The 16,403-nt window shown below is 42.1% G+C and overlaps 1 protein-coding gene across 4 annotated transcripts in view; it reads left to right on the top strand.

Annotated features, from left to right (window-relative positions):
* The window catches only part of thsd7ba (thrombospondin, type I, domain containing 7Ba), a 681,502-nt gene that overhangs the window by 644,317 nt on the left and 20,782 nt on the right, over positions 1 to 16,403 (top strand). For all 4 annotated transcript variants that reach the window (XM_078403389.1, XM_078403391.1, XM_078403388.1 and 1 more), the window contains 2 exons: positions 7,383 to 7,478; positions 10,438 to 10,520. In XM_078403389.1, coding sequence (XP_078259515.1) covers positions 7,383 to 7,478; positions 10,438 to 10,520 — 179 coding nt within the window. The remainder of the gene's footprint in view (positions 1 to 7,382; positions 7,479 to 10,437; positions 10,521 to 16,403) is intronic.

The following is a 16,403-nucleotide window of genomic DNA, read 5'->3' as shown; positions in this document are numbered from 1 at the left end:
AGCCTTTAGCGTTTTTCAGCCGGCAACTAAATTCGGCCGAGCTGAAGTATAGCGCATTTGACCGAGAGCTTCTGACTCTCTATTTAGCTGTTCGTCATTTCAGGTACTTCCTCGAGGGCCGCCCATTTGTGGCATTTACGGACCACAAGCCATTAACATTTGCTTTTTTGAAATTGTCTGACCCATGGTCGGCCCGCCAGCAGCGGCATCTGACTGCTATCTCCGAATTTACCACCGATGTCCGTCATGTCGCGGGTAAGCTTAACGCCGTTGCTGACGCCCTGTCTAGACCTGCTTTTCCCCCTATTTCGGCGGTGGACTGCGAGGTGCATCCCCAGGAGCTTGCGGAGGCACAGCTCCTAGCGGATACCGTTTCGACTTACCGGTCCACCACTTCGGGATTGAAGTTGGCCCAGGTAGCTTGTGGGTCGGAGGGCACGAAAGTCTGGTGCGATGTTTCTCTTCCCCGTCCCAGGCCGGTAGTACCGCCCTCCCTTCAGCGCCGGGTTTTCGATGCCATTCATGGGCTGGCGCACCCGTCTATCCGCTCCACCTCTGCCTTGGTAGCAGCGAGGTTTGTCTGGCATGGCCTGCGGAAACAGGTAGCGGGGTGGGCACGTTCCTGCGTGCCCTGTCAGACCGCTAAAGTCCAGCGCCACGTCCAGCCCCCCGTACAGGATTTCGAGGTCCCGGCTGTTCGTTTTTTCCACATCCACGTGGATTTGGTCGGGCCTTTACCTTCCTCCCGGGGCTACACCCACCTCCTCAGGGTGGTGGATCGGTTCACCCGGTGGCCAGAGGCTTTCCCATTGTTTGATATTTCGTCTGCGTCTTGTGCTAGGGCTTTGGCCCTTCATTGGATAGCTCGTTTCGGGGTCCCGGCAGTTATTACCACTGACAGAGGGCCACAGTTCACTTCGTCCCTCTGGGCCGCACTGGCAGAACTGTACGGGTCCAAGTTACAACCCACAACTGCTTATCACCCCCAGGCAAATGGACTCGTAGAAAGGTTCCACCGCCAACTTAAGGCGTCCCTCAGTGCAAGGCTTGAAGGCCCGGACTGGGTAGACCAACTCCCTTGGGTTCTTTTGGGCATCCGGACTGCTCCTAAGCTAGATCTCGGTGCGTCGTCCGCAGAGCTAGTATATGGCTCGACACTTCGAGTACCCGGAGATCTGTTTCCTGACCCTTCAGACCAGCTGCCTACCGTCCCATCAGTGTTAGCATCTCTCCGGGAACGGGTGGGCTCCCTGGCTCCAGTTCCGACTTCACGTCATGGGTGTCCCATGGTACATGAACCGTCTTCCCTGAAGGACTGTGAGTTTGTTTTTTTGCGTAAAGATGCCCATCGCGCCCCGTTGCAGAGGGTCTATCAAGGGCCGTTCCGGGTTTTGCGTAAGGGAACGGCTACCTTCACCTTAGACATGTGCGGCAAGAGTGAGCTCGTCTCGGTGTCCCGGCTCAAACCTGCCCATTTGGATCCAGATCAACCAGTCCTGGTCGGTCAAACCCCTAGGAGAGGCCGACCTCCGTTAGTTCCGCTCAGTCCAGGACCCCCCGTTCCGACAGTTCCTCCAGGACCCCCCGTTCCGGCAGTTCTTCCTGGACCCCCCGTTCCGGTAGTTCCTCCAGAACCTCCCGTCCCGGCTGTTCCGCCAAGTCCGGAACCTCCGGCTCCTGTGGTTCAGGCTGTCCCTCTCCGTACTCGTTATGGTCGCGAAATCCGGCTCCCTGTTAGGTTCCGCACCTCGGGTTCTGGGGGGGGTCATGTAGCGACCATAGAGAATGGTCCAGGTCGTCGAACCCTCGGATTGGCCAGCGAGGTCACGTGGGAACGCGACCATGGGGATTGGTCCAGGGAGCGACATCGCTGATTGGCCAGCGATGTCATGTGTGCGTTTGGCGCCCGATTTAGCCAGTTCGGCGAAGTCTTCAAGGAAGACAGTAAGTTTGTAATGGTTGTCCTTTACCTTGTTGTTTAACTCTGTATTCGAATATTGCGGCTGCAATAAACTTCTTCTACAACCAACAAGTTTCGGACTCGCCATAAAACCTCTGTTTTAAAAAAATGCTTTTCAGTTCTATAATCTCCTACTACAGGAAACATCCTCTCAGTATTCACCCCATCAAACTCCCTCCAGATCTTCTAAGTTGCAAATGAGTCAAACTGTTTCTGATGAAAGCGAAACTGCACTCTAGAAATAATTGCTTGTTGTACTTGCAGCAAGCAGTGAAGTGGTTGTGGACGTTCTGCTCCAGTACTTGTCATTTTGAGCTGGGCCAACCCTGAACTATTCCTACTCTCTTCCATCCCACACTAGTTTCTGTTTCCATGCTGCTTATTCACTTCTGCTTTGTTATTTTCCCCTTTTGTCACCATGAGTTGCTGACTCATCCATCAGGGCTTCTCCATGAACTTACACTTGAGTTGGTCTGACAGACTTTTCAAGATTGCCGACTGCTCCCAAACTTGCATGCTCCTCATCTGGTAGTTGTTCCTGAAGCCAGCTCACTATTCTCCAGCAATCATGTTGGGATCAATTCTGTTGCCTCTTCTCATCCCTTTCTAGACCTTTGCTCATTATATCCCAATCACTCATCTGGGTCAGGATCCTTCTTCAGGCTCCTGTTGCCTATCCATTCCCTCCCCACAAGCTGCCTGATCTGTTGAGTTCCTCCTTCACTTTGTGTTTTGCCCAATATTCCAACACCTGTGGCCTCTTGTGTCTACACCTCACTCATCCTAGGGTTAAAACCTTGCCCATCACCATTTTCCTTAACTTGCAAGAAAGTGAACGTTGTATATGGTTCTTATTCCCAAATTGTCTTCCCAATTAAAGCATTTTTACCCCTTGATAAATTAAATCTCAATATCTTTTTCATCATTGACATTTCTGCCCACTTCTCTTATAAGTCCATGTTTAAATGTCCCCAATCAAGTTTCCTTGCATTGTAAACCAAAATAGCCCAAAACAAAGTACTGCAGACCGAGTCCACGATCATGTCTATGTCATCTGTATGAACACATTATACTTCTTTACTATGTTCTCTTTGTGCTTTCAGATTGTTGAAATCACCATTCCCATCTTTCTACAATCTTTCATCAGTTGCCCACCTTGTTGGTAGTGCCATTATTTGGATTCAATTCTTAGTTCTCTTCTATCCAGCTTGGTGTTTACTCGGTCCCCGAAGGACCTACCTTGATAGGTGACATCTCAGGTGGGAATTAGGAAGCTGATTAGAAATACTTGGTCATTATTTATTAGGAGATAAGGCACACCAAATAGATCTATATATTTTACCATGCTGCTAAAGGACATTCATATTTCTCAAATACACAGACTACATCTGATTTGAAGTTAAATTTGAACATAGCGAGTATTCATGAACAGTCTATTATGGGTGAAGAGGTGCATTTCAGTTTATCGGTTTAGTTTGAAGCTCTCATTGGGATTGACAAGTCTTATATCTTTATACTAAATGTTGTATATGTATCCTTTATCTGTGCACTGTGGATGGTTTGACTGTATTCATGAATAGCGTCCCCTTAACTGGATAGCACGCAAAAGCTTTTCACTGTACCTTGGTAAAGGTGACAACAATAAACTAAACGAAATTATTTAAAGCCCCAGGGACTATAAGCCCAATCTGTTCATAATTTCTTCACGGGTCATCCATCATAACCAGGAATACTTTTAGTAAAAACTAAGTAACCTGGGTTCAAAGTTTGAATTTGCGATGATTGTTGGAGGAGACTTCTTCGAATTTATCTGAACAACTTCAAGATAAACGATCAGATAGTATTCATCTGGAGTGGGCTGATACTTGGATGCATTGTTCACTTTGTCAAAAGGGTGCATGGGTATTTCAGGGCTATTTTTAGAGCAATTTCCTTGTGTATACCAAAAGCAAGAGGAATGTAAACAAAAAAGGTGTTGATGAGAACGGCAAGTCATAGCACAGCACAGCACAGCACAGCACAGCACAGCACAGCACAGCACAGAAAGAGGCCCTTCAGCCCAACTTTCCCATGGAAATGCGTCAAACAACCAACTAGTCCAACCTGCCCGTGTTTGGCCCATATCTTGCTAAACCTTTCCTATTCATGTACCTGTCCGAAAGTCTTTTTTTAATGTTGTTATAGTACCTGCTTCAACTACCTCCTCTGATAGCTAATTTCATATCCCCACCACCCTCTGTGCTAAAAGGTTACCCCTCGGGTTCCTATTAAATCTTTCTCTTCTCATCTTAAACCAGGTTCTTCATTCCCTTACTTTGGATAAAACGCTCTGTGCATTTACCCTATCTATTCCCCTCATGATCTTATACAGCTCTATATTCCCATCCTCCTCCTGCTCTGCAAGGAAAACTGTCCTAGCCAGCCCATCCTCTCCTTATAGATCAGGCCCTCGAGTCCTGGCAACATCCTCATAAATCCTCTGCACTCTTTCCGACTTAAATCAGGAAGTGAATAAGATGGGAAATGAGGTAGGAGATAATAAAGGAAGGGAAAGAAGCTGCATTTGAAATCAACCTACCCAGTTTATTCAATATTTCATAAATGCCTGAGTGCCTGTACGGTTCATTTACCATGACATGTGGTCTGGATTCAGTTCATAGGCCATATCTGGTGTATTAATGTTATCAAGAGATAAAAATAAAAACTGGACTCGCTGCCAATGAGTATCGCTGCTCTTCTTAAAACTAACCTTGGTGGGCAACGTTCAATATTCCTTCAGAGACAGATCCCTGTGAAAGATACATATTAATTGAAAGTTACTTTAATCTAGTTCAATTTGAAAGACTTTGCCCTTCACCTCTACAAAATTAAATTCAAGCTTATCAGCTCTTCCTGACTGAGACGAAACATAATTACATTTATTAATAAAGATGATTGCTGAGGAAAACAAGGTCGATGATGACATCCCCATTTTTTGTTAACTGTATTCTTTCCTTTTTTATTCATAAATATTTTAAAATTCAGCATGTGCCATATAATTTCCATTTTAAAATGAATGTTCTATATCCAGATGAATGTCATTAGGGTTTTTGGGGGTGGATAGTTGAACTTTAGTTTAGTTTAGTTTAGAGATATGAATGAAGTGAATGAAGACCAAAAATATGGCAAATTGTCAGAGGAATTTGGTGAATGAGCTCTGGTAATTGGAATCTGAGGAATGTGAATGGCAATGATATAACAGAGAGCTGGAATTATCGCGTTTAATATCTGACTTCCTTATGTGAAATAATTGAGATATGACAGTGTGTGAGTATCCTGGAGCTTGTTAAATACCGATTGGGGTTTAGGAAGGATTAATGCAGAGCTTTCTCAGCAGGAATTAAATGGGTTGATTAAAATCCATGATAGGATAACTGATATATGAAGTGCAAAATAAAGTTTGATAACCTTTTTAGGTGTTCCATAATTTTATTTTATTTCATTCCTTACTGTCACATTTATTTTCATGTTTTATTTCATTCTAACTTCAAACTTTATAAAAATTAATGTTTGTGCCCAACAATGGATGGCCAAAATATAATCCTCTTTATCTTAGTATTGGTATAGACTTGTCACGCCTACTGAGGTACAGTTAATGACTTTTCTTTTTGCATGCTATGTAGGCAAATCGCACCAGACATAAGTACTTCAAAAGAAAGAGTGAGAAACAAAATGCAGAATATAGTGTTACAGCTACAGAGAAAGTGCAAGGGCCACAGTGAATTAGATTGGGAGATCATTAATTCATCCTTAGCACATGATATCTTGTGATTACATGCTTTCAAGCCTTTGTACATTCCCCTCTACAAGAGGGGGGAGAATAGAGATTGACTGGAGTGTGAGTTGCCCCAGTTGGGTGCTTCCCCATTGCAGCATTAAGTGTAGACAGAGCTAGTGTTAGAACTGAGCTGGATTCACAACTCTCTGCAATTTCTTCTAGTCTCAGGCAGATCAGTTGCCATAATAAGCTGCTATGCATCCAGATGGGAAACTTTCTATGGTGCTTATGTAGAAATCAGTAAGAGTAATTGAAGATATGCCGAAATCCTTATCAGGCGCAATGTCAAATAAAAGATTTGAAATGACCTTTTTAGGTTCAATGACATCAAGCATTTGTCTGGTACATTCCTCAGTTTAAAGGGTTTACAACCCTTGCACATTTATCTATACTAGATAGTGATATATTTCCTCCAGATTCTCCACATCCTCTGATACATGTAGTGAGTCAGAGATTGTACTGTACATAGGGTAACATGTTGGTAATAGACACAAAAAGCTGGAGTAACTCAGCGGGTCAGACAGCATCTTTAGGGAAAAGTAATAGGCGACATTTCAGGTCGAGACCCTTCTTCAGACTGAGAGTCATGGGAAAAGGAAACGAGATATAGATGGTGACATAGATAGATGTAGAACAAATGAATGAAAGATATGCAAAAAAGTAACGATGATCAAGGAAACAGTTAGTTAGTTGTGAGCTAGGTGAAAATTAGTTTCAGCCAATGAGACTCACAAGACAACTTTGAAACTAGTGCGACTAAGGTGGGGGAGGGATGGCGAGAGGGGAGATGCAAGGGTTACTTGATGTTCGGGAAATTGATGTTTATACTGCTGGGTGTAAGCTGCATAAGCAAAATATGAGGTGCTGTTCTTCCAATTTGCGTTTGGCCTCACTCTGACAATGGAAGAGGTCCATGACCGAAAGGTCAGTGTGGGAATGGGAGGGGAAATTAATGTGTTTGGCAACCGGAAGATCAAGTAGGTCCAGGTGGACTGAGCGAAGGTGTTCAACAAAACGATTGCCCAGTGTATGTTTGGTTTCTCGAGTCCACACCTTGAACCTTGAACAACGGATACAGTGGATGAGGTTGGAGGAGGTGCATGTGAATCTTTGTCTAATCAGAAAGGACAGTCGGGGTCCCTGGACAGAGTCGAGGGACAGGTGTTGTGCCAAATGCCTTCTTGACCCTCTATCTACTTGTGACTCCACTTTCAAGGAACTATGAACATGTACTCTTAGATCCCTCTGCTCTACACCACTCCCCCGACCCCAGACATTCACTGTGTAGGTCCTGTCCTGGTCTGACTTCCCAAAATGTAACACCTCACACTTCTCTGTATTGAACTCCATTAACCATTCCTGAGCCCACCTGCTTAACCGATCAAGATCCTGTTGCAATCTTTGACAACCATCTTCGCTATCTACAATACCACCCACTTTAGTGTAATCTGCAAAGGTACTCATCATGCCTTGTACGTTCTCATTCAAATCATTGATATGGATGACAAATGTATCTGCATTTTGTCGACCAAAGTACAAAATGATAACTTAAATGTACATTTAATACACTTTATGAAAACAGCAATTTGTATCTTTAATTTACAGAAGGAACTTGCCATGAGTATGAGTGGAGGTCAAGTCCTTGGAATGGTAATGAGCGCAATGTGTGGTGTGTCCGCTCAGATGGTGTAAATGTGACAGGTAAAGAAATGTATTACTCTCCAGTCTGTAGACGTTTACACTTACATTCATGTTTGATTTTAAAGAATGGTTGACCTTTTCACATTCTATTCACTGCATTTCTCAAATAAATTGTCACTTAGGAATGTTCTGAACTGGGCTGTAACATCTTTGTAGCGTGTTTTTTCTCTCCTGATTTTGGCATTTTAACCTGTCTTGAAATGCCTGATGCTGAGTGATCTAAGAAACTAAGCAGAAACTCGGGTTTGGTTAGTACTTGGTATGGATACAACTCTGTGGTTTCAACTCTGCAATATTAAAGGCGTGGTACAAATATAACTGACCAAACTAACAGTACAGAGGTACAGTATTTCTCAACCTTTGTTTACACATTCATCTCTGCCATGTTCCCCTGTTCTAACTTCTCGCCAAAACTTGTACAGTTGCACCATGATGTTGCACCTATTGTACTCAATATCAATAGACAATAGACAATAGGTGCAGGAGTAGGCCATTCAGCCCTTCGAGCCAGCACTGCCATTCAATGCGATCATGGCTGATCACTCTCAATCAGTACCCCGTTCCTGCCTTCTCCCCATACCCCCTCACTCCGCTACCCTTAAGAGCTCTATCCAGCTCTCTCTTGAAAGCATCCAACGAACTGGCCTCCACTGCCTTCTGAGGCAGAGAATTCCACTCCTTCACCACTCTCTGACTGAAAAAGTTCTTCCTCATCTCCGTTCTAAATGGCCTACCCCTTATTCTTAAACTGTGGCCCCTTGTTCTGGACTCCCCCAACATTGGGAACATGTTTCCTGCCTCTAATGTGTCCAATCCCCTAATTATCTTATATGTTTCAATAAGATCCCCCCTCATCCTTCTAAATTCCAGTGTATACAAGCCTAATTGCTCCAGCCTTTCAACATACGACAGTCCCGCCATTCCGGGAATTAACCTAGTGAACCTACGCTGCACGCCCTCAATAGCAAGAATATCCTTGCTCAAATTTGGAGACCAAAACTGCACACAGTACTCCAGGTGCGGTCTCACCAGGGCCCGGTACAACTGTAGAAGGACCTCTTTGCTCCTATACGGAGATGAGGAAGAACATTTTCAGTCAGAGGCTCTCAATCCTCCTTGAAAGTATGCAACATCCCTACTCTTTCCGTGGAATCCTTGGCAGAGAAAGAACATTCAAGGTGACACTTACAACCTTGAATCTATGTGTGAGGAGCATATTGATGTTAACTCACAAAACTAGCCAGTAACCTGCCCCATTTGTGGTACAGTCTGCAGCTTCCACGTTTGCCTATCAGATGCCTCGGAACAGGAATGGAAGATTAGCAAGAGTTCCCTTGAACCTAGTAGGATTTTGATATTATAGAGATATTAATGAAAGATATTATATGTCTTCTGCATGGTTTAGGGAAACCGTCAGGTACATTTCAGACAGGCATGCTAGCAACGCCTGTTATGATCAATGCTATTGGATTTTCTGCACAGGGAAATATGGAATTCAGGTAGGTGGTGAGTAGTTATGGATTTCTCAATCAATCAGCCATGCATCACAATGTAGACCAAATCACTAAGACCCTACTCCAAATAACCAACATTACATGACAGACAATTTCTCCAACTGAATTTCGATCCTGCTTCATCAGTAAAAACCTAAGGCAATTGCAGCTGGTGTCTTTTCCCCTCATTTAATTTTCTTTCTTCCTCCATTATTAATGAAGAGCCATATCTCATCCTCAATGCACATGTTCATATCCTTGTCTCTACTGAGGCCTAAATCATTTTGTTGCTCCATTGGCGTCTCAGGACCTTCTCATGACTATAACGTTCAAGTCCAAGTACTCCTATTACCTCACATTGCTGATGCCAGCACTCAACTGGAATCAGCGACTATTAGATTCCCTCCGCAGATGCTACCTGACCTGTCGACTTCCTCCAGCAGCTTGTTTTTTGACGCTTACCTTGATGTTTTCAAAAAATGTTTCTGCAGTACCAGCTTCCTACTTGTTTCATTGCTGTCTTTGCTCTGCCACCAACATTTGATCCGCCAACTAATTTGCTTTATGGACTGAAATGCCTTTGCACCACTTCTCAATTAATTCAAATTAATAAGAAATCTTATGGTCATAAGATTTGGTATTATTTACCCACCACTTGTTATTATTTACTGTTTACATTTAATCTATGCTGAGGGTTAAAAAACCCGCAGGGTTAAGTGCCATTATTGCTACCGGATGCACCCAGTAGGTCAGCTACCTTTAAACTTTTAATGGGTTCTTTAATCACATTTATCCAACTTGTTTGGTTTGTTCTTTCTCTCATATTTCTTTCGGCTTTACCCGGCATTATTATCATCCACACCTCATTGTATGGCTACAACATACGTCCAAACTAACTACTTGGGTATCATTGCCTCAAGGGAACTGGTAACAGAGTACGAGAGAATGGCATTCTTTCCACTGGGTCAATTCATGATGATTGTGGGGAAATTCAAGTTATGCATGATCACACTAATGATCCAGCTCTTAACTCCCTTGCGATTCAGGTGAAGGGCTGAGACCTGGTATAAAGGACCCAAAGCTGTTAGTTGTTATATTTTGGAAACTTATGCAGCATCAGGATGCATAAGGATATTAAATATTCTTGCCTGTTCACACCAATGCCCTTGGTTCCTCCCCCATACATTTTAAATTGATAGAATGTGTAGCATGGAACATTAATCCAAACATCCTTATATTGAAAATGTAATAGTATTTGTTAAACAAATGGTTTATAATTCATAAACACATTCATAATTCAAACTTTTAAAACCTGTAACTTGACTATTTTTTCATATTATTCAATTTGAGCATGATTTTACTAGTGTTAATAAACATTGCAATATAAAAAAGCATACATTTTTAATATTTTTCCATCTCTAGTATTATTGAACCGTATAAATTCATAATGTCTGTGTTAAATTCAGGAGGTTGTTCTCCTCTGAAACAGCCAACTGCTACCAGACACTGCAATCCATCCTGCACTAAACCATACTCCTTCTGTACACAGGTAAGAAATGGGAGAAAATTTCCTATTCTCTGTAAATATTTACCATTTAATAGTTATTGATCGGAACCGTAAAAATCTGACTGCTCTCTGCTTTTATGTTCTAGTTGTAAAAAAAATGCTGAAGCACTGCTTTTAATTATTTTCCATAAAAAATCAATAGATTTCCCTATAAAGTGATCGATCTGCGACAAAATGGTAATAAGACTTTTCCCTGACCCTTTGCTATAACATAATGGAACTGAAAGACTATATCAGCAAATTATTCTGTCATTGTGGTTTATAATTCAGTCGCCAAGTGCTTGCATTGAGCCAATTGCAAGTTGTTAACTTGCAATATGGTGGGGCTGGATGTAAGTGTTAAAAATTATACTAAACCCCTAGGAGTAATATGGTAGTTAACTTACTATACTAGCATTTAAGACCTGGATTATCTATTAATCTAATGGCGTGACTTTGAATCACAACAAGCCATGATGCAAAATAGTATTTTAGAATGTTTAATGCCCGCCTAAATGTTAGCCTAGATTAATTTTTCAACTTTTGGAAGCAGGGCTTTAACCCACAACATAAATAGTGCCGAAATGAGTCAAAGCTAACTTGTGAAAACAGTAGTCATTTGCACAAAAATGTTAAGGGTTTAAGTGCTGTTTCACACCGTTATTGTTTCCTCTTTTTCGCCATAAATGATTTCATCAGTTAACTGTTGTGCAAAGCTAAAAAAATCTGATATTTCAGCAGTTTTCATAATACTTGGGATCAACAATGATGTGAAACACCAAGGTCAAATTTCTAGAGACAAACTTGAATACTGTAACGGGCTGCAAAATGAAGTCAGGCAACATAACCGGTGATAGTATGTCCCTACCTGATGAACGTAATGCAATCTATGCTCATTTTGAGCAGAAGGCCAATGGAACAATGTTAGACTCACCAGACTCACGTGTGCCTCTTCCCAGGGTCACTGTTGCAGAAGTTAGATCGGCCTTCCTAAGGGTGAACCCATGGAAAGCATCTGGCCCGGATGGTGTCCCTGGCTGTGTCCTTAGGAACTGCACAGACCAACTATCGGGAGTATTCGCAGATATCTTTAATCTCTCCCTACTCTGTTCTGAGGTACCAACCTTCTTCAAGAAGTCCACCATCACCTTGGTGCTGAGGAAAAGCAAGATCCTATGCCTTAACGACTACCATCCAGTGGCCTTGACATCCACTATCATGAAGTGCCATCAGTATAATCAAGGAAGCCTCATCCCAGACACTCCCTCTTCTCCCCTCTCCCACCCTCCCACTCTCCCATCATGCATGAGGTACAGAAGTGTGAAAACACATGCCTCCAGATTCAGGGATACTTTCTTCTCAGCTGTTATCAGCCCACTGAACTATCATATCAACAACTAGAGAGCGGTCCTAACCTACTATCCACCTCATTGGAGACTCTCGGACTATCTTTAATCGGATTTTTCTGGACTTTATCTTGCACTAAACATTATTGCCTTTATCCTGTATCTGTGCACTGTGGACCGCTTGATTGTAATCATGTATAATCTTTCTGCTGGCAGAATAGCATGCAGCAACAAATATTTTCAATGCACCATGATACAGGTGACAATGAACTAAACTAAACTGAATACCTTAAATCTGGTGAAGGACGTTTGAGGAGCTCAAACATATTGAAATGTTTGTTTTGTGAGCCATTGCAGGTTCTGCAATATTGCAGAAGAATGAAACAAATGTCTATGTCAATGCAGGGATAGATGAGCAAAAGAACATTACCAAGCTGGAGTAAAAGAAACATAATAATATATATATCGTTCAAAAATATTTCAAATACTTTATTTCATTTATATTGAAGCAACAATTTGTACATGACATTTGGTGAACATTGTCTTGTTTGTTTCAGTTTTAATATGGAACATAATTTTAAACCATGAAGGCCAATATAAAAAGGCTTATAACAAAGTTCACCAAAACAACCAGGGCTGGCCAATAAATAAACACAAAGACATATAATTTTTAATATTTTTTATATCTATAAACAGACTTTTGCTGCCCCCTGGTGATAATATAGTGAATGTGTGGTTGCACAGTTTGTGAAAACGTATTTTTTAATTATTGTCATAATATTTTCAGTATTTTCATTTTCATTTGTTTATGATTACAAAGCTGAATAGAATGAAATCATGTAAAGTTTCTTTGTTGAGCATGATGCATTAGGAGGGCAGCACAGCAGTGCAACTTTTAGCACGACAACACACGACTCCAGGGACCCAGGTTTGCACCTCTCCTCACGTGCCATCCCAGTAGAGTTTGTCAAAACAGACAGCAGCAACAAAATCTATGATCTTAAATTCCAAAATAAAAGTTTAAGGTCATAGATTTTGCTGCTTGCTGTCTGTTTTGCTAGTATTTGAATGCTTCTGTACCTGAATGTCTGAAGCTTTCAGATTATTTTACTATTTTGGTTCAAAAGATAGAAGCTGAAAGGAAATAATTTGCAGGAAAGAATTGTACATCAATATTTTCCAAGCAGATATATCTATCTTTGCAGAATGTAAATGTCTAATATGCTGCTACCATCCTACTTGCTCAGTTCTCATCTTGCCAATCTCCTTTAGTTCTCCTCAGTTCTTCAGGGTCCACAAGACCTGACATGGCCTCACTCACCTGCTCTCTAATAGCACCGTGTGGGTCAGCATGTTCTTGACCTTTATGCCTGTATTCTGCTGCTGGGTCTAGCAATGAGCCTCAGCAGTAAAGCTGAGCTGTGGGGCTGGCAAGACTTTGTTTTGGGGCTGAAGATAGATACAAAAATCTGGAGTACTCAGCAAGACAGACATCATCTCAGGAAAAAAAGGAATACGTGACATTTTGGGCTGGGATCCTTCTTCAGACTGAGAATCAGGGGATTTCTTTGCAGAGAGTGACTATAATTATCACCAGTGTTTAAGCAGATACGTGATGTAAACAAGACCGAAAAATGGGATGTGAGAATGTTGTGGAATAGGAATGGAATGTAAATACCAGTGTAGATTAAATTGTATGAATGAATACATTGTATATTTGGTTACTGTATATTCTGTCTAATCTTGTACATTAAGAATCTGGAACTTTAAAAGAATCCAGTGCCATCTCATCTTTAGTAAATAATTCAAAGGTTTTTCAAATCTCGTCAAAACACGATGCCTTAAGCTAAGAATAGATTTGAGTACTCATTTCTTACCCTTTTCATCCTGTTGATATATCATTATATATCATTATATATAGTATAATGCCAGAGATATATCAGACCATCAATTTATCAGTTTTTACAAAACAATGAATAGAATAATAGAATTCTATCCAGCACTTGAGTAAAAACCAATAATATTAGATTTTCATAAAGCAAAAACTGCTGAATCAGGGGTAATCCAAAATCAAAGCACCATTCCAAGTATATTCAGCATTCTCTGCTTTTCTTTCAGCCTTAAAAATCTCAATTTTTATAAAGAAGTACTTTGTTTAGTCATAGATTCATACAGCAAAGAAGCAGGCCATGTGGCCAAACTTGTCCATGCCAACCAAGATGCCCCATCTTAGCTCATCCTATTTGCCCGTGTTTGGCCCATATCTCTCTAAACCTTTCCTATCCATGTACCTGTCCATGTCCTTTAAATGCTGTTATAATACCTGCTCCCCCCCTCACCTACTCCACCCCCCCCTTAAAAATGCTCCAAACCTCTCCTGCATTGGTCTATGACCCTCCCCTCCCATCGATGGATGAAAAAGACTGATTTTCTTAACTGTTAAGATGCATATTCTAATGATTAATAATTAATACTTTGTCAGATGGCATTAGCAGGCATCTGAGCTCAGGTTTAAACCAATCCAGTTATTATTGGGTACATATCTATTGGGTAACAGTTATGCAAGGATTTTCAGCAGGTTGCCACACCAGATATAAGCATTGTGGTTAGTAATTTCTTCCCATGGCATTTTTTACTTCAAGCCATTAAATAACAATATATATACACACATTTATATACATTTATATACTGTATATCTATTCATCTGTGCAGAAAAATGCAACAACTTAATATGTCCATAAATAAATCCCTCATAACAGAGTTATACATCAGGGTGAGTGCAGAGTGTCATTTAACCACGATAGGGGAATCAAAATTCAGAATCAAAGGTGAGAAGGTCAAGATTCAATAGGAACCTGACAATAGACAATAGGTGCAGGAGGAGGCCATTTGGCCCTTCGAGCCAGCACCGCCATTCAATGTGATCATGGCTGATCATTCTCAATCAGTACCCCGTTCCTGCCTTCTCCCCATACCCCCTGACTCTGCTATTCTTAAGAGCTCTATCGAGCTCCCTCTTGAATGCATTCAGAGAATTGGCCTCCACTGCCTTCCGAGGCAGAGAAATCCACAGATTCACAACTCTCTGACTGAAAAAGTTTTACCTCATCTCCGTTCTAAATGGCCTACCACTTATTCTTAAACTGTGGCCCCTTGTTCTGGACTCCCCCAACATTGGGAACATGTTTCCTGCCACTAACGTGTCCAACCCCTTAATAATCTTATACATTTCGATAAGATCCCCTCTCATCCTTCTAAATTCCAGTTTATACAAGCCTAATCGCTCCAGTCTTTCAACATCTGAAATGGTGGCCGATTAGGAGAAGGGGAGATGCAACGAGACCTGGGTGTCGTGGTACACCAGTCATTGAAAGTAGGCATGCAGGTGCAGCAGGCAGTGAAGAAAGCGAATGGTATGTTGGCATTCATAGCGAGGGGATTTGAGTATAGGAGCAGGGATGTTCTGCTGCAGTTGTACAGGGCATTGGTGAGACCACACCTGAAGTATTGCGTACAGTTTTGATCTCCTAATCTGAGGAAAGACATTCTTACCATAGAGGGAGTGCAGATAAGGTTCACCAGATTGATTCCTGGGATGGCAGGACTTTCATATGAAGAAAGACTGGATAGACTCGGCTTGTACTTGCTGAAATTTAGAAGATTGAGGGGGGATCTAACAGAAACTTACAAAATTCTTAAGGGGTTGGACAGGCTAGATGCAGGAAGATTGTTCCCGATGTTGGGGAAGTCCAGAACAAGGGGTCACAGTTTAAGGATAAGGGGGAAGTCTTTTAGGACCGAGATGAGAACTTTTTTTTTCACACAGAGAGTGGTGAATCTGTGGAATTCTGCCACAGAAGGTAGTTGAGGCCAGTTCATTGGCTATATTTAAGAGGGAGTTAGATGTGGCCCTTGTGGCTAAAGGGATCAGGGGGTATGGTGAGAAGGCAGGTATGGGATACTGAGTTGGATGATCAGCCATGATCATATTGAATGGCGGTGCAGGCTCGAAGGGCCGAATGGCCTACTCCTGCACCTATTTTCTATGTTTCTATGTAACATACGACAGTCCCGCCATTCCGGGAATTAACCTAGTAAACCTACGCTGCACGCCCTGAATAGCAAGAATATCCTTACTCAAATTTGGAGACCAAAACTGCACACAGTACTCAAGGTGCGGTCTCACTAGGGCCCTGTACAACTGCAGAAGGACCTCTTTGCTCCTATACTCAACTCCTCTTGGCTTTCTTCACTGCCTGCTGTACCTGCATGCTTCCTTTCAGTGACTGATGCACTAGGACACCCAGATCTCGTTGTACGTCCTCTTTTCCTAACTTAACACCATTCACATAATACTCTGCCTTCCTATTCTTACCACCAAAGTGGATAACCTCTCGCTTATCCACATTAAACTGCATCTGCCATGCATCCGCCCACTCACGCAACCTGTCCAAGTCACCCTGCAACCTCATAGCATCTTCCTCACAGTTCACACTACCACCCAGCTTTGTATCATCTGCAAATTTGCTAATGGTACTTT

This window comes from Rhinoraja longicauda, chromosome 8, assembly GCF_053455715.1.
Source record: "Rhinoraja longicauda isolate Sanriku21f chromosome 8, sRhiLon1.1, whole genome shotgun sequence".
NCBI lineage: Eukaryota > Metazoa > Chordata > Chondrichthyes > Rajiformes > Arhynchobatidae > Rhinoraja > Rhinoraja longicauda.
Note: the sequence above shows the minus strand (reverse complement) of the source record. Positions and strands in the feature narration are given on the sequence as shown.